The sequence below is a fragment of the Phyllosticta citribraziliensis genome, assembly GCF_038025025.1.
Source record: "Phyllosticta citribraziliensis strain CPC 17464 chromosome Unknown J3D65scaffold_11, whole genome shotgun sequence".
Taxonomy (NCBI): Eukaryota; Fungi; Ascomycota; class Dothideomycetes; order Botryosphaeriales; family Phyllostictaceae; genus Phyllosticta; species Phyllosticta citribraziliensis.
Genome location: NW_027117348.1, coordinates 425,779 through 451,617, shown reverse-complemented (window position 1 = coordinate 451,617; position 25,839 = coordinate 425,779). Strand labels below are relative to the sequence as shown.

Here is a 25,839-nt window from a genome sequence, read left to right as displayed (position 1 = left end):
TGCAGTGGAGCTTGCGGCAAAAAGTGGTTATCATGGGGAAGAGGGCTGGGAAAAAGCATGAACGGGGGAAGACTGTCTGTAGATGAAGGGAGAAATGGAGTTGTCGTTCCCCTTGCCCGTGGTTGTATCTTGCGATGTGAAAAGACTGGATGTGATGTTGCCGCCATCGCTGAGGCAAGGCTTGGTTTAAACGTGCATGCTGAAATCACGTTGCTTTCAAGAGATGGACATTTCTAGGCCTCGAGGTACATCTCTATTTCACTAGGAGGAGGTAGGTTAGCCAGGCCCGTCTCATATCTTTCTCTTCTTCTAGTTCTTCCTCTCCTCCTCGCCGTTTGCCTGCAGCATCTCTACGAAGGGGAAAGCATCGGCAGACTCACCACTGCACCCTGTTTCTTTGCGTAGACGAACGAGTTCAAAGCACCTGGTGCGCGAGGTAATCCAGAGGGTGAGTAGAGCTGGCATCGAGTCGTTGGTTGTTTGCTCGACCGCCCGCCTCGACGGCAATTTCCCAAACAGGAAGCGACGTCTGCCCACCTGCCTCGTTGGAGACAACCTCCACGACCCGCCCACCGCCGGCGCAAAGTCCATCCTCCACGCGTCGTCAACACCCTCCTCCTCCCAACACCCCCCTCCCCACTCGTCGGTCGGGATCCGCATCGCTTGCTCGCGCGCGCGTTCAGCTGCCGCGATCGATCGTTCACCGCACCCGCACTCCTCTGCTCTGCAGGGTGCCCGTCGCCTGCCATGGCCAAGAAGAAGTAAGTCATTGCCATGATCCAACACAAACACTTCCTGACCGAGTAAGCAGAGACCCTTTACTTGAGTATCTCGACGGGTCGGAGAAAGACTTTGACCAAGTCAGGAATGCTCTTCTGAAGCGCCATCCTGAGTTCGTCGGTTGGTCAATTGCGAAACGCACGAGTTATACGCGCAGGTGCATGCAGGCAATCGAAAGTCAACGCGGAGGAAAGCGCAATCAAGGCAACGCGAAGCTTGAAACCCGCTTAGATGACTCCTGTAGCGAGTCTGATGATTCATCACTTTCAGCAGATCAGTCTTTCTCTGCCAAAGCGTAAGCCGTCACCCTGCTTTGGGCCCACCAATTCTGATCATCTAGGGATTCCTACTTGGCCTACTTCAAAGGCTCGGAACGAGATTACAAGGAAGTCCGAAAGTCTCTCTCCAAAAATCATCCAGAGTTCAAGACCTGGCCCTCTCGCAAGCAAAATGTCGTCGTGCACAACTGCAAGGAAGCGCTGGAAAAAACTGGAGCACAAGCAAAAGAACCTGCCGGACAACCAGACGCGAAGCACCAGGCGTCTCGTGCCACCGCCAACTTGTAAGGCAACACGCCGAATCGAAACATGCACATCTTCTGACCTTGTAGGGACGCGCACCTTGTCTACCTTAGCGGCTCGGAAAAGAATTCTTCCCAAGTCACAGATTCACTTCTGAGGAACTATCCGGAGTTCAGGGACTGGATCGCCGCCGACCGGAGGAAGTTTGCCGGCAAATTGATGACGGCGCTGCAAAGGCAGGGCAAGCGACCGAAGAATTCCAAGCCCGAGGGCGACAAGCAAATTGTCTTGCTCGAATACTTCCCCGTGCCTGCATCGAGCGACAAGTGAGCCATCCTGATGCCCCAGATTGTCACCATTCTGACTTAGTACTTAGTGAACCGTACGCCGCGTGCTTCGATGGTACTGAAAGAAGCTACAGAGACGTCGAGAAGAAGCTCGAGGATTTTTTCCCGGAATTCGAGAGGGATCTGAACGCCAGCAGGGCAAACCAGATTGCGCTCACATGTTGGGAAAATCTCGAAAAGCAGCAAAAGACAGCGAGGCAGGAAAAGAAGGCCAATGTCCCGTCATCTGCTGATGATAGCCTTCGCCCCAGAATGTATGATTGAAGCGTCCTGACCCTCCAAATGTGCACATTCTGACTCTATAGGGACTTGAATTTGACCGTGCTTGACGGCACGGAAAAGAGTTGCAAAGAGATCCGGAAAGTTCTTGAGTGCAAACTTCCGGGCTTCTTCAACTTCAACCACAAGACCCGTCAACGGTACGCCAACACATGCTGGATGGAGCTGCAGAAACGACAAAAATTGGTGAAGGAAGCTTCTGAAGATGATTTGACAAAACCAGGCCGGTACATTGAGTCGTCCTCTGCAGCGTCCATGCAGTCGGAGCATTCGCGAGCAGAACCACTGCAGTCTGCAGAGTCCACGCGGTCGGAGCATTCGCGAGCTGAGTCACTGTATTCAAACCCTTCGCTGTCGTCGTCTGCGGAGTCCATGCGGTCGGAGCATTCGGGAGCTGAGTCACTGCGCTCAAGCCGTTCGCTGCCGGAGAGGCTGTCGGATGACTCCGGCTCAGAAGACTCGCCAGAAAAGGATATGCGGGACCTGTTGGCCGCTCATCTTGAGGCACCGTACGAAGAGGCAAGGACACTCATGCAGAGAAGTGTCGCTGATGAGATTGATAAGGCGGAGCGCAAGCACCTCCAGAAGATCGCCGAGCTTGAAGCTGAGAATGCTGAAGTCAGAGCCGAAAACGGAGAGGTTAAAGCAGAGAACTCGGCTTTGAAGGTCAAGATGAAGAAGCTCGTCGCAGAGCTTGGAAGGATCACCATGGACCCTCGATCGCTCGAGGCCATGGGCTCAAATGTCACGCCGGCTAGCTACAAGCCGGAGAAGTTCGCGCCGGATGCCGTTTTGCAACCGTCGAACACGTGTGACCATCACCAGGGTGGTACAACCAAATCTGTAGGTCGAGCACTTATCTTCCATTTGAACAAGCTAACAAGAAACATCTTTGCACAGTCTGGATCTAAATCTCGCAAGAGGGCCGCGTCCGAAGTTTCGGAGTCCGCAGAGACTCCAACCGCTCACAAGAAGAAGAAGCACAAGTCGAGCAAGAAGAAGGCTGGCAAAGGTGTCAACTGAGGAGGCGACACACATGGATTGATGGACTGAATGAACAGGGGCATAATGGGTGGAGGTTGCCATTTTGCCGAACACGCTTTGGATGAGCCTCTCGTCCCCGGCGTCACCGGTCTTCTCCTTCTGCGTGTGTGGCATCACACCTTGTGTTGGCGTACCGGCAGGCAGCGTAGGCACTGGGCAGGATTCTATGTACGAGCTTAAGGATCAGATGGCGAGCAAGGGAAAGGGAAAAGAAGACCAGAGAGAAACACAGCTAGGATACACTGGGTAGTCAAATGGGACAAGTTTTCCCTCATCTCTTCAACAGCACACATGTAGTCGTGACCTCGCCTACTCTACCAACCAACGCAGCGCAGCACAGCGCAACGCCACACCTCGCCCTGTCCAGCTGGCATGACTAGATACGCAGTACGATACGCGCACGCATGCAGGTACATAGGACGCCTCGCACCCACCTACGTAGGTGGACGCCGTCGTCCGATCCGCATGCCGCATGCGCCACACGGACGGCATCCATCCATCCATCCATCCATCCATGATCCACCATCATCTGACCCGCGCACCCCTCCCACTCGCGCATCCTACGCCCTAATATACCAACGCCCCCTCCCTCCCTCCCTCTACCACACGCCCGCATCGGATGCGTGACTGACTGTCTGACTGAATGAGTGACTGGCTGGCTGAGTGACTGGTTCCTCGCTGGCCTGGCGTCGTATTTTTGGGACATTTTTGTCTTTGGCGTCTTGGTTCTGCGCAGCGTTTTTTGTACCCAGCCGCTGACGTCGAATCGATGTCGACGTGTGCGCGCATGTCTACGGCGTGTACGCAGAGGAAGGTGTCTGTGACAGGCAAGGCCATCGTCGGGTGAGAGAGGACTTGCGCTGGTTTGCCCCGTGTAGGCGTGTAGGCGTGTGGCTTCCTGGCGCGCGATGAACGGCGTAAGTTGGCAGCACGGCCTGAAGCATAAAGAGAAAGCAACGCGAACGTCAAACATCACGCCGACGACACGACATGCCATAGATCCAATCGTCAATCCATTGACGCTCTCATACGCCGTGCCAGGCGGCACGGGGACCAGCCCCTCGGTCCAAGGCTTTTCCAGAAAACGTAGACAAGTGCGTGTACAATCCAAGCTTAAACAACCAAATCATACACTCGATACAGTGTCGTACAGTCTCCCAACTGACCCTCTTTGGGGACGAGACAAAAGTGCAAGCAAGACGCGCGGTCGCTTGCTCTGAACGCGTGAAAGAACAACGGGCATCAAATCCAAGGAGAAAGGGACGAAAGGAAAGAAAACTCTCCAAACTCCGGTCTATACCGGCGCCGAACCCCCAATCATCAAGCCATTAGTCGTGACTTCGTACGCCAAAAACGTCATGGCACAATCGAACTTCCCCCTACACCGCAGTGGCAGTAGCCTCAGCTGGAGCCGAGGCTTCGCCAGCAGTCTCCTCGCCGCCATTGCCATCGCCAGACCCAGATCCAGATCCAGACGCAGCACTGCGGCGGCCCAGAAGCCTCTCCAAATCGGCGATGCGTGCAGCCCTGCCGACCTTGCCCTTGGCCTTGTCCGCCTTCTCCGAAAAGGCCAACGCCATGAGCTTACGCTTTTCCTGCTGAATGTCGAGCACGCGGTCCTCAATCGTGCCCTCGACGACGAGACGGAACACAGTCGTCTCGCGCGTCTGGCCGAGGCGGTGCACGCGGTCGACGGCCTGATCTTCGATGGCCGGCGCCCACCACGTGTCGGCGAGGATGACCTGCGATGCTGCGACGAGGTTGAGGCCAACACTGCAGCTGGCCAGCGACGCGAGGAGAACAGTGGTGTCGTCATCGTTTTCGAGCGCGTTGAGTGACGCGTCTCGAGCCTCTGGCCTCATACTGCCATCGATACGTGCGTACTTGATGCCGGTCGTGTCCAAGTGCGGCTGCAGGATGTCGAGGAACGACGTCCACTGGCTAAAGACGATCGTCTTGATCGACTTGTCCTTGGCCCGCGTAGCCTCGAGGATTTCCATCAATCGCTCCACTTTGGAGCTGTTACCCGCGTTCTCGGCGTCGACAGGCGCTGCCGCGGGCTCCTCCTGGGCAGGCTTGACCAGCGAGTTTGTGCCGGGGAGCTCGGCACGGCATAGCGGACAGGTGTGGTTCGCTTCGACCCAGCGCTCGATACATTCATATCCAAAGACGTGCGCGCAGCAAGTGATGACTGGGGAGTGGAGCGGCCTCTTCGGATCGTGGAACCCCTCGAAGCAAATGGAGCATTCCTCTTGCGACTCAATGCTGATTTGCAGCAGCTTCTGCAGCGCCTCGTAGTTTTCGGGCGTGAGCTCCACCACCTTGTCCTTGGCGAGCGCGTCGTAGAGTCCAGAAAGACGATCTTCGCCAACAAGTTTCCAGTGGTTGCAGACCTGGCGCAGGCGCAACAAGACCTCAAACAAATGGCGGTAGGTCTTGGCCGCGTCCGCTCCTGACGTGTTGGCCTGGTCGCGGTACTGACTCAGTGTTCCCTGGGCCTGGGCCTCCAAGAGGTCGTACTTTTCCTTTTCGTGGGGCGAAAACTCGACGGGACGAGTGACCTGGGTAAGCTCTGGCAAACGCAAGTCGATAAAGGGCATGTCTTTTCTGCGGCGCAGACAGATTCCCTGCATCAACGTCTGCAGCAAAAAGTTGCCATGGTCTTGAGCTTGATTGACAGGCCGCGTGAGCGCTGCGTTGAAGAGCTCAAACTGATCCAGACCGCCAGAGAGACGCAAGAACTTGATGAGAGAAAACAAGTCCTTCAATCCGTTAATGATGGGAGTGCCAGTCAGTGCCCACCTCGACCGTGCAGCGAGGCTGTAGGTGGCGAGTGCCTTTTTCGAGCCAGGGTTGCGGATCTGGTGGCCCTCGTCGAGAACCAACCTCCGCCAATTGACAGAAAACAGCCCATCTTTCCTCGGAACAGGCTTGGGCTGCGAACCCGAGCCCTTGGCCCAAAACTCGGAAGAGGCCGTCTCATAGGTGGTGACGACGACATCATAGTTGGCAATCTCTTTCGGGTCGATGCGTTTCTTGCGGTTGCCATGGTAGATGAGCACGCGAAGCTGATGCTCTGGCTGGACGTGCCTTTCGATTTGCGTCGACCAGTTGCTCATGACGCTGAGGGGAGCTAAGATGAGAGTGGCGTGGCCTTCACCCTTGTCGCTATGCAGGGCTTGGTCGGCCATGATGAGAGAAATGATCTGCACCGTCTTGCCCAAGCCCATGTCGTCGGCCAAAATTCCTCCAGAAGCAAATTCAGGAGAACCATTGACGGAGAAGTTGGTGCAAATGTTGGTGAATTTGTCCGGGTTCCTGGCGTCTCGCTTCCACAGCTGGACCACGTCGGTGGATCCAATGGCCGGAGGCTTGGGATTCTCGTGGTCCAACATCCACTGGAGGCCTTGGAGTTGATATGGCAAGAGCTGGGCCTTGATGGAGTCTGGCTGTGGGGCCCGTGGCATCTGCTCGAGGTCGGCTTCCTTGATGCCAAACTTCTCGACGGCCTGGTCAGCTTTGCGAGGGTCGAATTTCTGACTCTCGCCAATGATGCTTTCAAGGCTTTGGACCTGTTGGGTTGAGCCAAAGCCGACTTGCGAGCTGCCACCCTCTACAATCTGCAATTGAGAGCTGCCGATGAGTCCTCTAGCTCTGAGCATGGCTTGGTGAGCCTTGAACCTTTCTTTCTGGAGCCTCTCCCACTTGTTGAACTCGTTGACAGGGAAGTGGTCGGCCTTCATCTGGTTGACCAGGTCCGCCCGGGCAATGGGATCGCTAGTTCCGTACAGCTTCACTTCAACAGGGCAGTCAAAGGTGCCCATGTGGCCGGTGATGGCCCCCTCAACCACCAGCGACCGATTGTCCATGTAACGGGCCAATTTGGCAGCCAAGACTCGAGGGAGGTGACCAATCTGCTGGCCGTAGACATTGAGCACCTTGATGGCATTGATATCGAACTACTACGAGTTAGTGCCACACTCCATTGTTATTTCAAAAAAATGCATTTATCAAATGAGACAACAATAGGGCAAAGATCGAGACAATGGAAAAGGGGCATTCCTCACAAGCACGCCACGTGGTGCGAGAAAGGCGTGCTTACCTTATTTTGGGGCTCCCTCCGCAACATGATCAATTCTCCAATCGTGGCAGAGCCGGTGTGGTAGCGGAGGCCTACAATCTTGGTAGGCAAGACGCCTGGGTGGCTTTAGTTTGGGCAGCAGACGACATCAGCGACGAGCATACCATAGAGAATGCTCTGCTCAAAGGCACGTTCATTCAAGACCTGGGATTGGTCGACGATTTGGTCAAAGACAGACTCGTCGCCAAATTCATCGACTCGCCATGATTGCGAAGAGCGCGGCGGAGCACGCTGAGGAGTAGTGGTTGAATTTTGCGACGAAGCAAATGAGGTGGTTGGAGTGTCGCCAGTCAAGTCGATGCATTCGACGTTGTCAAAGATGGAGTCGTCGCCAAACTCGTCTACTCTGGAGTTCTGCGAGGACTGAAAGCTCTGCGCGGGTCTGGAGCTTTGCGATGACCGTGGAGTGGTGGAAGTGCGAGGTCGGGAGCTCGTTGAATTGTACGAAGATCGAGACCCGGATGAAGGGCGCGAGCTGGAGGTAGTGCGTGAGCTTGACGAAGGGCGAGAGGCCTCGGTGTTGCGGCGTCGCTGAGCATTGGCATAGGCATAGGGATTGTAGCGACGACCATTGTAGGAGGTGACTTCTGGAGCCTTTCGTTTCCGGCCGGAGCCAAAGGAAGGCCAGGGCATTCTTAGCAAGGGAGGGCGTGGAGAGGACGAGTGGACGTTGGGGATGTGGAGAGTGGAGGAGTCGGAGCGACGCGGAGAGGGCCGGCCGGGGATTGTGTGCCTGGGCCCGTGCGCAACGCGAGGGGAAAGCGCAGACACGTGACGGGCTGACTCAGCATCGTCGGCTGCCGCGGTCGGTCGGTCGGTCGGTCGCTCACTTCAGTTCTGCGTTGACGTCGACATCATATCCAATACATGTAGATACCAGTGAGTTGAAACATCCGGATTGCACCATCAGACTCCAGTCTCTCCGCAATCTGCGCCTTTGTTGGTTGACCGGCGCATCCACTGGCGCCGGTCAAAGTGACAGGACGGCTTGGGAGCCAATCAGTGGGACATGCACACACAACACAGTACATGTATACCTACCTACATACATTCAAGACTCGACTTCGGCTGTCACGGCTGTTCTGGTAAACATCACATACTGTAGACGCTGTCGTCCATGTGCGCGGCGGAGAGAAGAGCGGGCGCGACGGCATGACCAATGTCGCCTCCACGCGCCACCAGCACGACCGTGATGGATTGCAAAAGAGTCAGCCGTCATGACGGCATGCGCTCCATCAATGAATCAATAGGGTAGATATACACGACCACTGCAGAGAGCCTTCATCCATCGCCTGCTCTGCTCTGCTCTGCTCTGCTCGTTGACAACTGCAGCTTATCAGTTGAGGCTGTCCGCTATCTAAACCCCGTGACATCGTCCTGTCCCATCAGGTCACCTCCACTACCTACTCTGCTCTACTCCTACAACCACTCACTGCCTCCTCTCCTCTTCTCCTCCTTCTCCACCTCCCGCCGTGCTCCTGCGCCTCGCAAACCCCTGCGCCCCCGGTCCACTCGACTCGACTCGACTCTATTTCTACTCTCTCTCCCGGCTTTCTTTGTCTGTGCGGCCCGTTGCCGCCTGGCTGCACTGCACTGCACTGCACTGCGCTGCGTTGCGTTGCGCATCCCGGCCGCTCTAGCTGCCTCGCCCACTTCCCTGACCTCGACCTACGACCACCCTCCTACTTCTCTCGTCCTCTCCTCCAACCTCGACTCGACCTCTACCTCGACCTCGTCGCCATCCTCGTCTCGTCCCGCTCCGCCCCTCTCTCGCGGCCCATGTCCCAAGTCAACTCCGCCTTGGCCTCCCTTCACCTGCGGTGACTGTAGCGACACCACCGCCCGTCTAGTCGCTGCCCCCGTACACTCCCACGCCACCCTCTCCAGCCGCCATCATGGCTGCTCCCAATCAACCCTCTCGCCATCCGGCTCCGTCGCGCTCGTCGACTCATCCCTCTGCCGCCTCGGATCCGGACACCATGGTGGGCTCCTTCAGGAGGATGAATCAGATTGGAAAGGGCAGCTTCGCAACCGTCTACAAGGGCGTCCACATGGTAAGATCACCTCTCGCTCCGATGACCCCTCTAACACCTCGCAGACCAAGCGCGAGCTCGTCGTGGCCATCAAGTCGGTCGACACCACCAAGCTCAACAAGAAGCTCAAGGACAACCTCTCGACCGAGATACAGATCCTGCGCAACCTGACCCATCCACACATTGTCGCCCTCATCGACTGCAAGGAGGTGCCCAAGTTCATACACATCGTCACCGAGTTTTGCGAGCTTGGCGACCTGTCTAGCTTCATCAAGAAGCGCGCCTCGTTGCCCGACCATCCCGCCACCAAGGTCATGATGAAGAAATACCCCAATCCGCCCGTCGGAGGTCTCAACGAAGTGCTCGCCCGTCACTTCCTCAAGCAGATTGCGAGCGCCCTCGAGTTTATGCACTCCAAGAATTACGTTCACCGTGATCTCAAGCCGCAGAATCTCCTTCTCAACCCCTCACCTCTGTACTACCAAAAGTACCGACCACACGAAATCCCCTACGCCGCTGCCGAGGGCTCCATGGTCCCCGCCGTCGGCGTTCCCTCGCTTCCAATGCTCAAGATTGCCGACTTTGGCTTTGCCAGATGGCTGCCCAAGTCGTCCTTGGCCGAAACTCTCTGCGGCTCTCCGCTATACATGGCCCCCGAGATACTCCGCTACGAAAAGTACGACGCCAAAGCCGACCTGTGGTCGACCGGAACCGTCTTGTACGAGATGCTCGTGGGCAAGCCGCCTTTTCGAGCAAACAACCACGTCGAGCTGCTGCGCAGAATCGAGAAACAGGATGACAGAATCACCTTCAACGACTGCCTCATCACCCGCGACATGAAGACCGTCTGCCGAGCGCTGCTCAAAAAGACGCCCACCGAGCGCATATCTCACGAGTCCTTCTTCTCCGACGAAGTCGTGGCCGGCGAGATCCCCGGCTTGGTCGACGAGGACCAGCCCCGGAGCTCCCAAAACGAAGGATCCATGTCCAAGGACAGGCATGCCTTGCCGGAGCCCTTGTCTAGCCCGCGGCACGTCGAGATGCAGGCCTACCCGACTTCGTCTCGCCCCAGACCGGCAGCAGAGATGATCCCATCGCCAAGGCCTGTCTCTCGGACTGGGGCGACGGCTCCTGGCCCCGGAACGCCGCCGATCCCTGCGTCCAGACGTTACAGCAACGCTCCCGCCCAAGCTCCACCAGAACGAACCGCGCCGGTTCAGGCCGAACGCAGGCCCACCATCACTTCGCATGCCACCGCTCCAGCTCGCCAGCAGCTACCCCAGGAGCGAGCGCCCTCGGCGGCCGCCGTGACCTTGAACCGTCGCGCCAGCCGCCACTCGCCTTCGCCAAGTTCGTCCATGCTCCGCGAACACTTGGAACGAGAGCGCAATCCGCAGAGGGCCGAGGAGAGGGCACAGCGCGAGGCGAGAGAGCGCGCCGCCCAGGAAATCGCCTTTGAGCGCGACTACGTCTTGGTGGAGAAGCGCAGCGTCGAGGTCAATGCCTTTGCAGACGAGTTGGCTGCGAGCCCGCAATTTAACAGAGACCGCCCCACGTCGCCCTCTCACGGAGCCATGGTGAGACGGGCTACGACTCAGGGCGCGCCAACCTCGACCACTGGTGCCCATGGTACACCTTCTCGAGCAATTCAGATTGCTCCCGGTAGAGACCGTCCAAGCTCTCTCCACCACCGCGCTAGCTCTTACGAGAGGCGCTATGGCCCTAGCCCAGGCTCAGCTACGTCGGCCATTTCCAAGGCGCTCAACATGGCAAGCTACAGAATCTTTGGCACTGGAGCCTCACCGCCCGGTCGCGGGCCCTCGCCGCCCAAGGGCTACACGCAGTTTCCCATCTACCCAACCGCCCAAAGCGGCCTGTTGGTGATTGGCGACGGAAAGACGAGTGCAGCCTCGCGCGACAAGGACACGCGTGTCCTGGAAATGGTAGAGGAGCTCGCGCAGCGCAGTCACGTCATTTACGGATTCGCCGAAGTCAAGTACAAGCAGCTCCTGCCTGCGCCACCCAGCGACCACGGCCTCGGCATCAACCAGACCGCCCACCGCCCCGACGACGAGGAAGACTCGGACGAAGACCTTACCGTCGATGCCGTGCTCACCATATCGGAGGAGGCGTTGGTCTTGTACGTCAAGGCATTGGCGCTGCTGGCCAAGTCCATTGACCTAGCTGGTAGCTGGTGGGGCCAGCGCAACAGAGGAGAGGTCATTGGCGACAGCAACTTACCCCGCTCTAGCTCTGGCAACCCCAACATTGCCGCTATTGGGGCCAAGATGAATCAGGTCGTGCAGTGGGTGCGCAATCGATTCAACGAGTGCGTCGAAAAGTCCGAGTTTGTCGGCCGCAAGCTTGTCGAAGCGCAAAAGCAACTGCCAGCAGATCACCCGGCGCACCCCAACAACATGCCCTCTGCGTCGTCTTCACTCACAAGTGCCAACACTTCGGCGGAGAACATTCATCTGCCGACCGGAATCACGGCTGAAAAACTCATGTATGACCGAGCCATTGAAATGAGCAGAGCCGCTGCCGTGAATGAACTCGTCGGCGAAGACCTTCCCGGCTGCGAGCTCAACTACGCTACGGCAATCCGCATGCTAGAAGCGATTTTCGAAAGCGATGAAGATCTGTCCGGACGCAGGCTGACCAGCGGCAAGAATCAAGAGGAGGAGATCATCAATGGCCTCGAAGATGAGGACCGAGCTTCTGTTTTGAAATGTAAGCCGCACCATCCTTTTGCACGCCTTTGCTAACCCTCGCAGTGATTGAAAGCATGAAGGGCCGGCTCAAGGCACTTCGGAAGAAGATTGAGATTCAAAAATCTCAAAAGCGCGCAAGCCTGCCCATCATGGGCAAGGGGTCGCCATCTTCTTCACCCTTTGCGACCAGTACGCCACCGCGTTGAGCCTGCGGCGGCTGGCATCGACATTTGCATCCGCGTAGGGCAGCACACATTTGCCATGTTTTGCGATGCATGCATTCATCTGGTAAGGCGTTTTACGGGCATTTTCATCTTTCTTGGCCTGGCGTACGGAACCGGTGCGCGTAAGTGGCCATGGTACATGACTAGCTTAGCAAGATTTCATTCTTCTTTCCTTTGAGCATTCTCCTGACTGGTGTCAGTGGGATATATTCTGTTTTCGTTAATCATGGGCGCAAAGTTTGGTCGTGGCGCATGGGGCAGACTCCGGCCTAGGGATCCAGAGCATGATACCACGGTCTCACAGGCGCAAGTGCAACAATCAACTTACGGCAGAGGTGGATGCGGGCCTCTTGCCTCTCTCCTCTCCGTCCATCTCTTCTTGTCTTTTAGCGTTCTCTCCTTTTTTTCCTTGTGGCATCGAATATCATTATCATCTCATGCGGATCCGGATTCATGGCGAAGGGTTCCTCCAGGCAGACGAACGGGCAGCACGAGGCGAAGATTGCAACGGGTTCACGACAAGGTTTTCGGATTGGATTGGGATGGACAAGGCTGGACTGAGATGGCCTTGGGGTTCATGGGTTCTTTGTTTGATGGGTGCGAGGAATTGATCGGACACCAATGTGCGACGTTAAATCAATTGATCGCTCTGAAGATGGCCCCTCTTCTGTGTTTTGTCCGCGTGGTCGATGGACTTTGGTTCTTTGCGCATACCTCGAATGATTCAGCAATGTCTTTCCCTTTTCCTGTGATTGACGAAGACTTGGTGTGATGTGGCTGGCCGCTACAGACGGATAGCAGGGTTGTGCTTTGACTCGATTCCGTTTCGGACTAGCTCCCTCCTCTGTTCTTACTTTGGCTCTTGGTCGCCACTCGTACGCACCTTGCGCAGCATTGCCCTAGCTCTCGACACTCAGGCTCAAGCGTGTTTGGGTGCTCTATTTGTGTACAGCACAAGTACCTCATTTTGCCAATACGTGTATGTACAGCAGTACAGCCTCACTCCAACTACATGTACCTACCTAACTGCCTGACCTACAATGCTAACCGCTCGCGCCCAAAAAAGGTCAGGCTCACCGCCACTGCCGCCACCACCACCGCCGCGACCGCTGCAAACACTGCTGCGCCATAAGCGCGTGGCTTGCTGGCTTGAGCTGGGATATCCATGTTGGCGAGTCAACTTGATTCATGTACGCAGCTGTTGTGTACAGGGTACGTGGTGCGCACGTGGGTGGAGCGGGGGAGCTTGAGCTTCTGGTGCTCCTCTCTGGCGGGGGCGGACGAAACAAGTTGGAGCGTGGCAAACGTACGTGTGGAAGCTTCTATCGACAACTTAGCTGAGGAGTCCGAGAGCTCGTTTTTACGCGTGGGGGGTGGATCCAATTGGCAAGTGGTTGTTGTATACATATCCCGGGTTTCGAACTCTGCGGTCGTTGACACGGAGGAATGGAGTGGCAGTTGACGAGTCAATCAACTGACCAAGTGAACACATAAAGCAGGCAGGCAATCGACAGGTCAAAATCGCTACAAATTGACACAATTGGTGAAAGTGTCGTGGCTGGAACGCGGGCCACTGTTTGTGCTCTGCCGATGGCTGGTTCTACAGCACTACACACCTCGCGGCAAACCAAACGGCATCCCGCGCCAACAATCGAGCAGAGTGGACCGTCTACCGCGGCAAGCAGGCTGGATGGCTGGGCTGGAGGCGGACGCGTTGGCCTCGCTCAGACCCTGATGTGATTGATTGACGCGGGAAAGAAGCTTTTGTGCTCCACTGCCTGATTGGCTCACGCAGAAGTCGAATAAACATAAACTTTTGCTACAGCCTCCCTCCCTTCCATTGCCGCTGCCGCCGCCGCGGCGCTGCTTTTGGACGCGCATGTTTTCGAAGGGGTTCGATTTGTTTGACGGGTTTGCTGATCGGGTTGGCCAACCACTCTCATACCAGTTGTGTCTCCGTCTCTTCGACACGTTGTGCTTCTTCATCTCGCACCAGCTCTTCTCGAAAGCAAGAATAATCCAAAGAATCTCCACGAAAAGAAGGCCAAGCAAGCAAAGCCCTCCCCCACACCTCCGCGCCCCGCCGCCGCTGCCGACCAACCGACCAGCAGCCCACGCAAGTCCAGTCACTCCATCACCGTCTAGCCGACAGATACACCGAAGCGCAGCCTTCCTATCGATCCGGCCGCCGCATATACACGTCGTCTATCAGCCCTTGTCCTAAGCCATCAAGTCGCGCCCTCGTCGCCTTTGCCCATCGGTCTTCGTTGCTGTCCCCAGGAGGCGCTTCCGCCCACCTTCCGCCCACCACCTTGCTCTGTTTGGGTTTCTTTCAGTATAGCTAGGTAGCTAGCTTGCCAGCACAGTCTACGAACCTTGCTCGCGGTCGACATCCTCACCGCTACTCGTTTGGTGCTTGTTTGCTGTTTGGCTTCCTTTTGGGTTGACCGAAAGCTCTCGCGAGTGCTCCGTCGATTGTTTGGGCAGAAAAGGACCGTTTGCGGCCTGCCACATTGGTGGTCGTCTGAAAGACTAGTAGATTGATTGCCCGATTCGCGGGAGAGAAGAGCGCGCGAGGAGACGCAGAGCATACTGGAAAGGCGAACAAGAATCCCGTGAGGAGAGCGTGCGCCTCCGCGTACTGGTCAAGATGGGGCTCGGTATCCTCGAGAGCCGGCGCATGGACCGTGTACCTGGTACGTCCGATTTGATACTTTGTCTTTTCTCCCCAGGGGAAATCACAGACGTGTCGAGGCGCGTTTGATTTTTTGCAGCTGTGAGCATGTCGCTGATGATGACCAGGCACGGTGCTGCTGGAAGACGAACAGAAGAATCAGAGCAACCTCATAATTGACCCGAACCTCAAGTACGACCGCAGCGGGCCTGTCCCCGTCATTCTCGTCCCACAGCCCAGCGATGACCCAAACGATCCTCTTGCAAGTGTCCCGCGCAATGGCGTGGAAGTCGGCTAACAATTTCAGAACTGGCCACTGTGGTGGCGCGATATCATCCTCTTCATCCTCTCCCTCGTGTCCGTCATCGCGGCGACGCTGTCATCGCTCCTCGCCGCCAACACGCTGACGCTCTCCCTCTACTTTGGCCGCGACTTCACCGACATGGCGTTGCTGACGGGATACCATTTACTGGGAGTCGGGCTGGCTGGCTTCATGTTCGTGCCATCGGCGCGCGTCTGGGGCAAACGGCACGCATTCTTGATAGGCAGCGTGATCGTCGTCCTCAGCAGCGCATGGGGCGGCGCCAGCGGGACCAGCTACAAGAGCCTGCTGTGGGCGCGAATTTTCCAAGGCATTGGTCTGGCGCCGTTCGAGGCTCTCGTCAATGCCTGCGTCGGCGACCTGTACTATGTCCACGAGCGCGGCAAGCGCATGGCCCTGAGCAACATGGCGCTGTTTGGCGGTGCTTTCTTCACTCCCGTCATCGTGGGTAAGATGACCGAGACGATTGGCTGGGAGTGGAGCTTTTACTGCGTCGCCATCATCTCTGGCGCCTTGCTGCCGGCCGTCATCTTTCTATGCCCCGAGACGGCCTATGTGCGCTCCAACAAGCTCAACACCGACTTTGCGCAGAGCTCTGCGAACGAGTCTCGCACCGGCGGGATTGGGCTTGGGGAGGAGACGGGCCACGAGTTGGAGGCCCCTTCGCTGAGGGTTGAGCAGGACAGTGACCGCAAGGATTCGCTCTCGCGCAGCCGCGAGGACACGGCATCCATGGACAAGGGAAACGCACCGAGCGAGCACGACTACCACCACATTGCCGCAGCGCCGCCTGCCCCTGACGCCGTTTCCGCTGAAGCTGGAGCGTCGCCTCGCTTCCCGCCCAAAGCAACGTACCTGTCGACGCTGCGGCCCTTCAACGGCCGCAAGTCTGACGATTCGTTCATCAAGCTGCTCCTGCGGCCATTCCCGCTCTTCCTGCACCCAGGCATCCTCTGGTCGTGTCTGATCCAGGGCGTGCTCATCGGCTGGACGGTCATGATCGGCGTGGTGCTCGCGGCCGTGATGCTCGGCCCGCCGCTCTTCTTCACCGAAGTCCAGACGGGCTACATGTACACGGGCGCCTTCATCGGCGCGCTGGCGGGCTTCGGGCTCGCGGGCGTCCTGGCCGACAGCGTCCCGCGCGCCATGGCCCGCGCCAACAAGGGCGTCTACGAGCCAGAGTTCCGCACCGTCCTCGTCGTGCCGCAGTTCGTCCTCGGCTGCGCCGGCCTCTACGGCTTCGGCATCGTCAGCGAGGACACGCCGCGCTACGGCTGGTTCTGGCCCGACTTCTTCTTCGCCCTCGTGGTGGCTGGCATGGTCATTGGCGCTGTCGCGTCGGCTCTGTATGTGGTTGATGCGCACCGCGAGCTCGCCGTCGAGGCGTTTACCGCCCAGATGGTGTTTAAGAACATCTTCTGCTTCGCCCTGACGTGGAAGGCGTATGATTGGCTGGTAGCTGCGGGCGTCAAGCCCGTCTTCACGGCCGTCGCGAGCGTCCAAGTCGTCGTCTGCGCTACGACGATACTGATGTGTGAGTACCCGTCCCGTCTCAAAATCCAAGACCGTACTGACCTCGACAGATGTCTTTGGCAAGCGCAACAGGGCCTTCTTTGCGCGCCACGACGTTCTCAAGATGCTGCATTTGTGGTAGATGGCCTGCTCCATTGGTTTCCGTTTTCTGGGTCGTTGGGGATGCGGAGAAGGAAAGTCGTTGCATTTCTGTCTCTCGACTCTTGCACAGCTTGCCGTTTGCCTCTTCGTCTTTCGATCTTTGCAAATTGTTGTATACCAACCAGCATAATGTCTTGCAACCAAACACTTGACAGTATGCCGCCTCTCGTGTGAGGAGGCATGTCGTGCTTTTCCGATTCAGTGGGAGCCACAGAGCAACAGACTTTGCAGACTGCTCGACGAATCAGTCCCAGCAAAAGCCTCGCCCGCATTTGTGATTCACGTACCTTTTCCCCCTTCCCCCCTGCCTTTTCTCACTCGCCGTGCGTCGTTGCTTCATTGCCTGTGGCCTCGTGCCGGCATCATGAGCCAGCGACCAGCAGATCTCCCGACAAACGGCAGCAGCTCTTCCTCCCATTCTGACTCGACTCGCCTCGCCATGACATGATGTCAGAGACGTCCACACCAGACGGTCTGGACCGCTGGTTCGTCTGCCATGCGAAGACGGGACTCCGCCGCGCTGGGTCGAGCAGCCAAGCTTCCCGAGTCAAAAGAAAGGTCTTGAATGGTTTGATGCGCAGTCAGCCACGCGACGTGACGTCGGCCAAGCAAGTGCGTCACCGGCAGTCTGACTGACCCGGAATTGCATGATGCGAGATGCAGCATGGAAAGCTTCTTTTCATCAGCCGCAGCGTCTGTCCTGTTTGTCAATGGCTGTCTCGACAAATCCGTCACCGGCGTCACGCCTGTCTCACGGCCTCAGTACCAACATTCAAAGCAAGCGAAAATCCGATTGATCTATTCAGCGAAGAGGAAAAACTCCCTGCCGAGAAAGGGGAGCATTGTGGATCGAGGAAATTCAGAACGCATCAGAATAAGCAGACTCGCAACGGAGACAAAAACTAACTAGCTCGCATTTTTGTGGAGGATCCGATTGTTGTTTTGAAGAAGCCCATCATTCCCATATCTTCCCTTTTCCACGATTAACCCTCGTTTGCAGACCGCAGGCACCCGAATGCCTTTGTATGTCCGCCTTCGTGAAACTCGTAAGAAAGAAAAGTCTTGGGGAATAAATCGGACTGACGCGCCGGTCGACGAAGCGCTCCATCCAGTCGTGTACGTATCAAGGGAGGCACTCTCTCTCAGTTCAGAACCCATCGCGCCACGCCTTCTCTGATGCAGAAAAGGCAGCGCAGCAAGTCCCGTACCCATGTCTATCCCAGTTTTTTGAATGCCTCACCCAACTCGACGAACGCCTTTTTTGTCGAAACGTGCCCAGCACGACGGAAAATTAGAGAAATGACCTGACCGAAGGAAAGCTCATGTTTCCCACCATCCCGTCGTTCGTGGCAAATGCAGAAACGCGACCGGCTATGCAGGGCTGTCGGATCGATTTTGTTGAACGAAATAAAGAGATAAACCGGAAAGTGAGTCGGCATCCGAAGGGCCAGAGGGCCGAGTCTAATTCGCACGTGCTACCCCAACGCAGCACCATTCGATGAAGCAGAGAAAGAGTCGTGATATGCGGTTCCTCGAAGTCTTCTTCCGGAGGTTTGGGTATCCAGCAGTCGATGCCAGGGGTCCCTCCGCGAGAAAAAGCATGCCGTTGACACGCCTGCGCCATTCCTCCTGTATGGACGGGTTCGAAGAAAAGCTCATGAAGAGGTGCCGCAGAGAAGTCAACGCTATCTATATGCTGATCGGGGTATGAGAAGAGCAAGTTCCGAACCTTCGGTGTGGACTGCCGAGTCCAGTGCAACGCAGAAATGCAAAGACGGAAAAGGAAAAGGCCTCGCGAATGGTTGCGCAGAGTACAAGAGGCTTAATGTACTCTGCAACCAGGGCGGTGGAAGTGTTGTCTACCACCAAGAAGACTGGCCGCCGGCTCCAGAGGGGTTGCCGTAGCCGCCGCCACCGTATCCGCCGCCGCCGTAGCCAGCGCCAGCGCCGGCGCCGCTGTAACCACCTCCGGGAGCACTGTAGCCACCGCTGAAGCCGCCAGCCGCGGGGGCACCCCAGCCGGCGCCGCCAAAGCCGCCGCCAGCAGCACCACCGCCGCCGCCACCGTAGCGACGAACATCGCGGGTAGCCTGAGCACCACGGCCACGGCCGCCGCCACGGCCACCGCCACGACCGCCGCCGAAGCCACTGCCCTCGCGAGCAATGCTCTCGAGGAAGCCAGGGACTTCCTGGTTGGCCTCCTTGAGCAGGTCAATGAGGTCACGGACGACTCCACGGTTGCCACGGTTGAAGAAGGCAGTCGAGATACCAGTGTTTCCGGCACGGCCAGTACGACCAATGCGGTGGACGTAGTCGTCAATGTCGGTGGGAAGGTCGTAGTTGACGACGTGGGTGACGTTGGGAATGTCGAGACCACGGGCCGCAACGGCGGTAGCGACGAGGAAGGGGCAGCGGCCGCTGCGGAACATTTCCAAAGCCTTCTCACGCTCGCGCTGGGTGCGGTCGCCGTGGATGGAGGTAGCGGGGAATCCTTGGTTGATGAGGAAATCGGAGAGGGTGTCGGCCATGCGCTTGGTCTCGACGAAGATGAGGGTGAGACCGTTGCCCTGGGTGTGCAAAATGTCGAGCAGAACAGAGCGCTTGTCCATGTCCTCGACGTACTCGACCTTTTGGGTGATGTTCTCAGAGGTGGAACCGACACGGCCGACAGAAAGGAAGATGTAGTCCTTCAAGAAGTCGCGGGCGAGCATCTGGATGTCGCGGGGGAACGTGGCCGAAAACATGAGCGTCTGGCGGCCCTCGACGGGGGGCATGTCCTCGCCCTCGACGATGCGGCGGATTTGGGGCTCGAAACCCATGTCCAACATGCGGTCGGCCTCGTCGAGAACGAGGTACCTGATGTTCTGGAGAGAGATGCGGCCACGCTCCAACAAGTCGGACAGACGTCCGGGGGTGGCGACGAGCAAGTCGCAGCCACGCTCAATCTGGCGCAGCTGGGAGCCAATGTCGGCACCTCCGTAGACAACGCAAGGGCGCACCCACGAGCGGTAGGCGAACTTCCTGGCCTCCTCAAAGATTTGCGAGACAAGCTCACGGGTCGGAGCGAGGATCAGCGAGGTAGGGTAGGCCTTGCGGTTGCGGCCGTAGCCCGCGTTGCCGGCAGCCGAGGCGGGGAGCGCGCTGGGGCCGTTTTGGAAGGCTTGGGACAGGATGGGGAAGAGGAAACCACCAGTCTTGCCGGAGCCGGTCTGGGCACAGGCCATGAGGTCGCGGCCGCCCATGACGATGGGGATGGAGTACTTTTGGACGGGCGTGGGGACCTTGTACCCGGCGAGGGTGATGTTGGTGATGAGGTGGTCGTCGAGGGGCGGGTTTTCGAAGATGTTGACGGGCTCGGGGACGCCCTGGCCAGAGGCCTCGACGGGAATGTCGTCGTACTTTTCAAAGTTGATGCCGGTCTGCTGCTTGGCGGGGTCGTTGGCAACGCCGAAGAGATCGCGTTCGACGCGCGGGTTGGCGGGACCAGGAATGTGCTTGCCATCCTTCCACTGTCCGTCACCAGAGCCACGAGCAGCGCCTGCGCTACCTGAAAATTTGTCGCGGTAAGCATTTGGGTCGAATTGTTTGGCAGGCTGATTGTTCCATGTTCCTGCAGAGCTGTTGGTGGCGGGGATGTTGTCGGTACCTCTGTTGTCGGGAGAAAAGCTGGGAGCGTTTGCCCAGTTGCCGCCGCGGCCTCCGCCGTTCATGCCGCCACGAGGGCCGCCGGCGAATCTGCTGTGGTGCGTGAGCATCCGGCGTGGTTGGGGAGAAGTGAAAGTGCTTACCCTCTGCCGGCGAAACCGCCGTTCATGGGTGGCGGGCCACCGTTCATCATGGGCGGAGGGCCGTCCATGGCGGGAGGCGGGCCTCTGTTGCGGAGGTGAGGAGGGATGTAGGCAGAGCGCTCGGCGAAGCCGTTGCCCTTGGGGGCGTGCTGGGAGTCGTTGATGGAGAGATTCCCCATGTTCAGCTGGTCAGCCATGATTGTGAGACGGGCTGTCTGTCGGTTGGGCTCGAAGAGGAAGAGTAGACGGAAAGCGAGTCGGTCGGATTCGAGGGGTGAGACGAAGGCGAAGAGGTCGTCGTCGTCGTGGAGATGTGTCGTCGAAGGGTCTCGTCAGGCGGAAACGCTGCTGGGACCGTGTGCGACGAGAGAGTGGCAGAGGTGTCGGGCCTCTAGACGGGGAAAAGGCAGAAACGACGAATGAAAACAGACGCAGTAAAAGCCAAAGGAAGTGGTCTATTGGGGGTGGTGGGTGGAGTGTGATGGAGGGGAGAGTTGGTTGGGTTGGGGGGAGGTGGGAGGAGAGGGAAGAGGAAGCGGAGGTTCCAGAAGTTTTTGACAAAATCTGTGCTGCAGGAGGCGAAATCGACCCAAAGCCCAAAGCGGACTAGGCCCGCCTGAAGCCCAAACTGACAGCGGCTGACCTCACCACCACCCACATGTGGCGAATCGCCGTCTGCTCGATTCATTGCACTGTCATTCATCGGTCAGGGCTCCGCCGTCGGTACTCCTACACGTTCTACGGTGTCCAGCGTCTTCAGACGACTCCCTCCCATCCCGTCGGCCAGCCTCGTCCATCCGCCGCCCTCGCCTCGCGTCCTGTCACCATCACATGCTGCCGGCTTGAATGCCCTGGTTTCCACTGGTTTCCACGTCGAGGCACGCATTGCAGTCGTCAAGAACAACTAGATCTGCCGCCACACATATTTGAGCCAACTAGCTAGCTACCAGCGCCTGCCGCCAACCCACATCCCATCCACTCCCATCCCTCACACTATGCCCTTGTCCCACTTACCAGACACGCTATTCCGATTCGGGCGGGTGCGGACGAAGAGGTAGACGAGCGCGACAATGATCCCGAGCGCAAACATCTTTTGCAGCCAGCCGAACCCGGCCGGCTCGCCCGTGGCCTGCGGCTCTCCGGGCTTGACCAGCTCCGACGCGCCCTCGCCAGTCGTAACGTCGCCCTCGTCCAGCTCTCCTGCGGGCTCGACTGATCCGAACGTATCTTGAGCAAAAGACGCAACTTATCAGCGATCATGATGGACGGCACGCATGCGCTGCTGAGCACACTAGAGCTCTACGCGGATACCTTCTGGCGGGACCTCCAGCTCGCCGCTGTCGGCAACGACCACGTCGACGTTGGGCTTGTCGCCGTAGTTCTTGGGCACGTCCTGGATCTTGTCCACCACGTCCTGCCCCTCGAGAACCTCGCCAAACACGACGTGGCGCCCGTCGAGCCACGAGGTAATGGCCGTGGTGATGAAGAACTGGCTGCCGTTGGTGTCCTTGCCCGAGTTTGCCATGCCTTGCCGCCGTCAGCTTGCCATCCCTCGCTTGGACCCGCACAACTCACTAAGAACGTATTTCTTGTGCTTGAGCTTGAAGTTCTCGTCGGGGAACTTGGCTCCATAGATGGACTTGCCACCGGTGCCGTCGCCCTTGGTGAAGTCACCACCCTGGATCATAAAGTCCTTGATGACGCGGTGAAAGATGGAGTCCTTGTAGCCGAAGCCCTTTTCGCCAGTGGCGAGAGCGCTGCGTTCTAGGGTCAATCGTCATGTTGTAGGTCCAATTGGCGAGTGATGCGTACCGGAAGTTCTCTGCCGTCTGTTTGAATCAGCAACGTGTCCTCGGCCTCGGTGCATTTCGACGGCGCGTCAACGTACCTTGGGGACGGTCTTGCCGTAGAGACCAATCTTGATGCGTCCAAGATTCTCATCACCTTGCTTCATGTCCAGATAGACCTGTCGTAGCTGTCAGCGCGCCTGCGCAACGTGATTGGAGCCCGCAACAAACGTACAATGCTGGTGATTTTGGGGCCCTTTGCGGCCTCGACCGTCTGAGCAAAGACAAAAACGACGCTCAGGAAAACGAGCAGCGAAACGACGAGTCTCTGAAGGGTAGCCATGATGAGGGCGACTGCAGAGAGAGGAGGGTGGAGAAGAGGTGGAGGGGGCCGTTGGTGTGGATAGTTATGCCACAGCGGAGCGCAGAGGCGAGCTCGGGGCGCTCCGACGCCCTTGAAACACCACGGCAAGGGACCGCGGCCTTGGACACACGTGACGCGGAGGTCGAAAATCCCCGACCTTGCGCGTTCCACCCCAAACCTATTCGATCTCGACCACTTCAACTCCACATCCGTGACATCTGCTCCGCGCCCACCATGGTTTGTCCACTCGCTGGCCCTGCCTCTGTGACGGCCCTCGCTTACCCTGCCTAGGTCTTCATCTTTGGCAACAGCTTCGAAGCTGGCTTTCTCGTCAAGGTCTGAGAGAGCTGCCTCCACGCCCGTCCCAATCGTTTCACTAATGCGCACCTCGTACAGAGAACCCTCGAATCCTTCTATGGCATTGGCCCCCAGGTGTCGCGCCAGATCATGGCCCGCTTCAACCTTCACCAGACCATGAGGGTCCAGGAACTCAAGAATCAGCAAGTCCTCGACCTCAATGCCTACCTCTCCACCCTCAAAATCGAAAACGACTTGCGCAGACAAATGCAGGAGAACATTCAACGGTTGAGGGACATTGGCACATACAGGGGAAGGAGGCACGCCATGAGTCTGCCAGTGAGAGGACAGAACACCAAGTCGCAGGTACGTGTCGCCTACAATGGTTGCTTGATCTTGGGAGAGTGTCATGGTGCCATTTGTGGCGGAATATTGTCGGGGCTGACGAATTCTTGCCAGATTCAAACCTCGCGCAAGCTCAACAGAGTCGCGCGCAAAGGATAACGATACAATCTTTGCTTTCCCTTTTGCATTTGGGCGGCGCAATGGAGCGGGTCACGAATCAAGGTTTTCTCCTTCGTCTTTGCGCCAATTTGTGCACGTGGAGTGTTTCGCAGTCTGTTGGTGCGATGAGACTGTCGCACTATGCCCGTCTGCAACAGCCAGCCATCTTTTCATCCCGCACACTGGATTTGGATGATTACTTGCTTTGGGCACCCGAAAAGTGGTTCGAAACTTCTTCGATGGTTAGGGTCTCCGCTACTCGACAAGCCGCGGATCTTTCCAGACCACGCCTCGCGGCTGCGGTGATGAGACTCAATGGCTAGCGAAACATACATCCAAACGGCTTCAGATCATCTCGCAACGGGCTCCCAGGTCAAGTACCGCCTTAGATGCATAGTAGCAAACAGCAGCTTGGATCTTCGCTTTCCCTTCAGAACTGCTGTCCTATGGTACGGGCTCGAATGTGCCTTGGACCGATGCCAAGACTTCTCAAACACGAGATGAAAAGAAACAGACTGTCTCTCGGAAATTTTGGACAGCAAGCAAAGACAATCTGAGGTGTTGGAGCCCTTCCTCATCCGCTGGTAGCATAATCTTCCGCCCTGAATGTGAAGCCGCAACGCGCTCTACGCGGACGCAAGTCACTCAAGTACCCATGAGGAGTACATGGGAAGATGCATCCACGACACCAATGTGAATTTCGAGAGAATGTTTAGAACAACGCATGCGACATGCGAATCGGACGAGTATCAACACGCCACTGACCGTCTGACAGTGCTCGAGTCGAGGGGCCGGGCCATCAAGGTGCTCGAGATCAAGACCTCAAGGTGCTTTGTTTGAATGCGCTGTTTCTCGGGCAGGTACATATGCTACGTCTTTCAGGTCGACCACTGCTCATCATTTGACTGCTTCGTTCCGTTTCGCCGTCGCGTTTTGTCGTTGGCAAACCCATCGTTTCTGCCTCCACTGCGAAGTCGTTCTCAATCTAGTCGCTGAAATCCCGAAACATTGACATTGGCAGTCTTCAAGATCTTCAGGAACTCAAAAGCTTGCGATGGACGTGAAAAAAATTCGTTCGGGGCTTTCGGAACAATCTTCAGAGGAAAGCTCTCCCACGCACGTTGCGAGCACCAGCCTTCGAAGCGCCCCAGTTGATCCTCGATATACCTACGACATTGCGCGCGAAATCCGCAACGCCTGGTCCAACCACGATTCGAAATGCTGCCCCGATACTTCGCCCTACTGCGAATTACATCGAGCCACTCCGTCATCCGATTCGAGACCACAAATGCAACGAAAATCTCTCGCCGCGCACCTCCAAGATCCATCACCACTGTTCGCCCCTGGGCCAGTCGACCCTCAAAATACCAGTCCCCTGTTCAGAAAGCTACCACCAGAGATACGCGGTCAAATATGGGCCCACCTGCTAACCTACCCATCCGTGGTCCTCCTCGTCGCCGACGGCGGCCTGCCACGCACGCATTACGCACGACACCTGACGCCCTCTTTACTCTCCAGCTGCCGCCGCATCCACCTCGAAGCCGCACCCATTCTATACGGTCGCAACGCTTTTAGCGTCGTGCACATTCCAAACATGTTGCGCTCGCGCAGCAGCACGCCACGGTTCGTCCTGTCCCCGCGCTACTTTCCCCTGCTGCGCCGCGTCAACATCGACGTGCCCGACAAGTGGATCGAACGGCGCGTGTTCGCGACGCGCTGGGGCGCCGAGCTCGAGCGCTACACCGAGGTCTTGGGCGCCTTGGTACGCTGCGCTGGCCCCACGCTGCGCCATCTCCAGATCAGCCTCGTGCGCAACTGCGCGCTCGAGAGCTATACTTCCTGGGGCCCATATGTGGCAGATGGCATGCCTCTCATGCAGGCTGTGGCCAAGGACTTTCTGCCCGCGGCGCGCGACAGCGGTGGCAGCAGGACAAAGTTTTTGCTGGTATTGCCATGTGGCGGTGGTGGTGGCAACAGCAGTGACGATGGAGGAGGAGCCTGTGGCAGAGTGGCGCTTGATGTGCTCAGACCTGACGCCCCGGCCGTGATTCACGCCGTTGCGAGGAACTTGGGCACACTGCAGAAGACGGCGAGGTTGAACGGCGTCGGGTTGGCCGAAAGCTTGGTCGTCGAGGTTGCGGGGGAGAGTGGTTGTTTGCTTGGGGGAGAGGTGGAAGCCGAGGTTTTGGTGAGGAGAGAGGACGATGATGAAGAGGAGGAACCACTTCAGATTGTCTTGTCTTTGAGTGATCACGCCCAGCCGGGGAAGTCATTGAGGGCAGGGACGCAGTGTCTGTGAGGGTGCTGAGAATGAGGGATCTGGTCAATGGTGCGGTCGAATCGGTGCAG

The 25,839-nt window shown here is 57.5% G+C and overlaps 9 protein-coding genes across 9 annotated transcripts; 6 read left to right on the top strand and 3 right to left on the bottom strand.

The window, feature by feature from the left end:
- The first annotated feature begins 1,295 nt into the window (after positions 1-1,295).
- On the top strand, positions 1,296-3,232 carry J3D65DRAFT_635694 (uncharacterized protein). The gene is made up of 4 exons (XM_066801334.1): positions 1,296-1,342; positions 1,391-1,627; positions 1,678-1,902; positions 1,954-3,232. The coding sequence occupies exons 2-4, from the start codon at positions 1,521-1,523 to the stop codon at positions 2,948-2,950; spliced, it is 1,329 nt and encodes a 442-aa protein (XP_066651739.1). The 5' UTR covers positions 1,296-1,342; positions 1,391-1,520; the 3' UTR covers positions 2,951-3,232.
- Positions 3,233-4,159: 927 nt separating this feature from the next.
- On the bottom strand, positions 4,160-7,855 carry J3D65DRAFT_91439 (SNF2 family N-terminal domain-containing protein). The gene is made up of 3 exons (XM_066804244.1): positions 7,217-7,855; positions 7,074-7,168; positions 4,160-6,930 (listed from the first exon to the last, which is right to left on the bottom strand). Exons 1-3 carry the CDS (start codon positions 7,743-7,745, stop codon positions 4,351-4,353), a joined length of 3,204 nt encoding a protein of 1,067 aa, XP_066651738.1. The 5' UTR covers positions 7,746-7,855; the 3' UTR covers positions 4,160-4,350.
- Positions 7,856-8,873: 1,018 nt separating this feature from the next.
- On the top strand, positions 8,874-12,184 carry J3D65DRAFT_91432 (Serine/threonine-protein kinase atg1). The gene is made up of 3 exons (XM_066804243.1): positions 8,874-9,166; positions 9,211-11,875; positions 11,920-12,184. Exons 1-3 carry the CDS (start codon positions 9,008-9,010, stop codon positions 12,060-12,062), a joined length of 2,967 nt encoding a protein of 988 aa, XP_066651737.1. The 5' UTR covers positions 8,874-9,007; the 3' UTR covers positions 12,063-12,184.
- Positions 12,185-13,017, top strand: J3D65DRAFT_91425 (uncharacterized protein). Its single transcript, XM_066804242.1, has one exon. The coding sequence runs from the start codon at positions 12,307-12,309 to the stop codon at positions 12,850-12,852; it is 546 nt and encodes a 181-aa protein (XP_066651736.1). The 5' UTR covers positions 12,185-12,306; the 3' UTR covers positions 12,853-13,017.
- A 1,426-nt stretch (positions 13,018-14,443) lies between these two features.
- On the top strand, positions 14,444-16,794 carry J3D65DRAFT_661332 (putative MFS transporter). Its single transcript, XM_066802596.1, has 4 exons — positions 14,444-14,776; positions 14,883-15,037; positions 15,062-16,610; positions 16,660-16,794. The coding sequence occupies exons 1-4, from the start codon at positions 14,731-14,733 to the stop codon at positions 16,728-16,730; spliced, it is 1,821 nt and encodes a 606-aa protein (XP_066651735.1). The 5' UTR covers positions 14,444-14,730; the 3' UTR covers positions 16,731-16,794.
- A 1,697-nt stretch (positions 16,795-18,491) lies between these two features.
- J3D65DRAFT_91309 (ATP-dependent RNA helicase ded1) lies at positions 18,492-20,832 on the bottom strand. Its single transcript, XM_066804241.1, has 3 exons — positions 20,539-20,832; positions 20,397-20,485; positions 18,492-20,297 (listed from the first exon to the last, which is right to left on the bottom strand). The coding sequence occupies exons 1-3, from the start codon at positions 20,733-20,735 to the stop codon at positions 18,610-18,612; spliced, it is 1,974 nt and encodes a 657-aa protein (XP_066651734.1). The 5' UTR covers positions 20,736-20,832; the 3' UTR covers positions 18,492-18,609.
- A 617-nt stretch (positions 20,833-21,449) lies between these two features.
- On the bottom strand, positions 21,450-22,800 carry J3D65DRAFT_635662 (peptidyl-prolyl cis-trans isomerase B). Its single transcript, XM_066801333.1, has 5 exons — positions 22,561-22,800; positions 22,427-22,504; positions 22,351-22,367; positions 22,114-22,295; positions 21,450-22,065 (listed from the first exon to the last, which is right to left on the bottom strand). The coding sequence occupies exons 1-5, from the start codon at positions 22,666-22,668 to the stop codon at positions 21,830-21,832; spliced, it is 621 nt and encodes a 206-aa protein (XP_066651733.1). The 5' UTR covers positions 22,669-22,800; the 3' UTR covers positions 21,450-21,829.
- Positions 22,801-23,061: 261 nt separating this feature from the next.
- Positions 23,062-23,490, top strand: J3D65DRAFT_559249 (mitochondrial 37S ribosomal protein uS13m; the record flags this gene model as incomplete). Its single annotated transcript, XM_066797399.1, has 2 exons — positions 23,062-23,352; positions 23,446-23,490. Coding segments are annotated over 2 exons (336 nt in total), but the record flags the coding sequence as incomplete, so codon positions are not given.
- Positions 23,491-24,544: 1,054 nt separating this feature from the next.
- On the top strand, positions 24,545-25,789 carry J3D65DRAFT_606033 (uncharacterized protein; the record flags this gene model as incomplete). The annotated part of the gene is made up of 1 exon (XM_066798412.1): positions 24,545-25,789. One exon carries the CDS (start codon positions 24,545-24,547, stop codon positions 25,787-25,789), a length of 1,245 nt encoding a protein of 414 aa, XP_066651731.1.
- Positions 25,790-25,839: the final 50 nt, after the last annotated feature.

What these genes read in the sequence shown, in the direction of transcription:
- J3D65DRAFT_635694 (XM_066801334.1), top strand. Translation starts at nt 1,521, where the DNA reads ATGACGGCGCTGCAAAGGCAGGGCAAGCGACCGAAGAATTCCAAGCCC. An exon ending in GTGCCTGCATCGAGCGACAA is followed by an intron (nt 1,628 to 1,677) that starts GTGAGCCATCCT and finishes CTTAGTACTTAG; the next exon opens with TGAACCGTACGCCGCGTGCT. An exon ending in GATAGCCTTCGCCCCAGAAT is followed by an intron (nt 1,903 to 1,953) that starts GTATGATTGAAG and finishes CTGACTCTATAG; the next exon opens with GGACTTGAATTTGACCGTGC.
- J3D65DRAFT_91432 (XM_066804243.1), top strand. Translation starts at nt 9,008, where the DNA reads ATGGCTGCTCCCAATCAACCCTCTCGCCATCCGGCTCCGTCGCGCTCG. An exon ending in TCTACAAGGGCGTCCACATG is followed by an intron (nt 9,167 to 9,210) that starts GTAAGATCACCT and finishes AACACCTCGCAG; the next exon opens with ACCAAGCGCGAGCTCGTCGT. An exon ending in CCGAGCTTCTGTTTTGAAAT is followed by an intron (nt 11,876 to 11,919) that starts GTAAGCCGCACC and finishes TAACCCTCGCAG; the next exon opens with TGATTGAAAGCATGAAGGGC.
- J3D65DRAFT_91425 (XM_066804242.1), top strand. Translation starts at nt 12,307, where the DNA reads ATGGGCGCAAAGTTTGGTCGTGGCGCATGGGGCAGACTCCGGCCTAGG.
- J3D65DRAFT_91439 (XM_066804244.1), bottom strand. Translation starts at nt 7,745, where the DNA reads ATGCCCTGGCCTTCCTTTGGCTCCGGCCGGAAACGAAAGGCTCCAGAA. An exon ending in TGAGCAGAGCATTCTCTATG is followed by an intron (nt 7,169 to 7,216) that starts GTATGCTCGTCG and finishes AAAGCCACCCAG; the next exon opens with GCGTCTTGCCTACCAAGATT. An exon ending in GGAGGGAGCCCCAAAATAAG is followed by an intron (nt 6,931 to 7,073) that starts GTAAGCACGCCT and finishes AACTCGTAGTAG; the next exon opens with TTCGATATCAATGCCATCAA.
- J3D65DRAFT_635662 (XM_066801333.1), bottom strand. Translation starts at nt 22,668, where the DNA reads ATGGCTACCCTTCAGAGACTCGTCGTTTCGCTGCTCGTTTTCCTGAGC. An exon ending in GCCCCAAAATCACCAGCATT is followed by an intron (nt 22,505 to 22,560) that starts GTACGTTTGTTG and finishes CAGCTACGACAG; the next exon opens with GTCTATCTGGACATGAAGCA. An exon ending in GCACAAGAAATACGTTCTTA is followed by an intron (nt 22,066 to 22,113) that starts GTGAGTTGTGCG and finishes GACGGCGGCAAG; the next exon opens with GCATGGCAAACTCGGGCAAG.
- J3D65DRAFT_91309 (XM_066804241.1), bottom strand. Translation starts at nt 20,735, where the DNA reads ATGGCTGACCAGCTGAACATGGGGAATCTCTCCATCAACGACTCCCAG. An exon ending in GGCGGTTTCGCCGGCAGAGG is followed by an intron (nt 20,486 to 20,538) that starts GTAAGCACTTTC and finishes GCACCACAGCAG; the next exon opens with ATTCGCCGGCGGCCCTCGTG. An exon ending in CTTTTCTCCCGACAACAGAG is followed by an intron (nt 20,298 to 20,396) that starts GTACCGACAACA and finishes ACAAATTTTCAG; the next exon opens with GTAGCGCAGGCGCTGCTCGT.
- J3D65DRAFT_661332 (XM_066802596.1), top strand. Translation starts at nt 14,731, where the DNA reads ATGGGGCTCGGTATCCTCGAGAGCCGGCGCATGGACCGTGTACCTG. An exon ending in CAAGTGTCCCGCGCAATGGC is followed by an intron (nt 15,038 to 15,061) that starts GTGGAAGTCGGC and finishes TAACAATTTCAG; the next exon opens with AACTGGCCACTGTGGTGGCG. An exon ending in CGCTACGACGATACTGATGT is followed by an intron (nt 16,611 to 16,659) that starts GTGAGTACCCGT and finishes TGACCTCGACAG; the next exon opens with ATGTCTTTGGCAAGCGCAAC.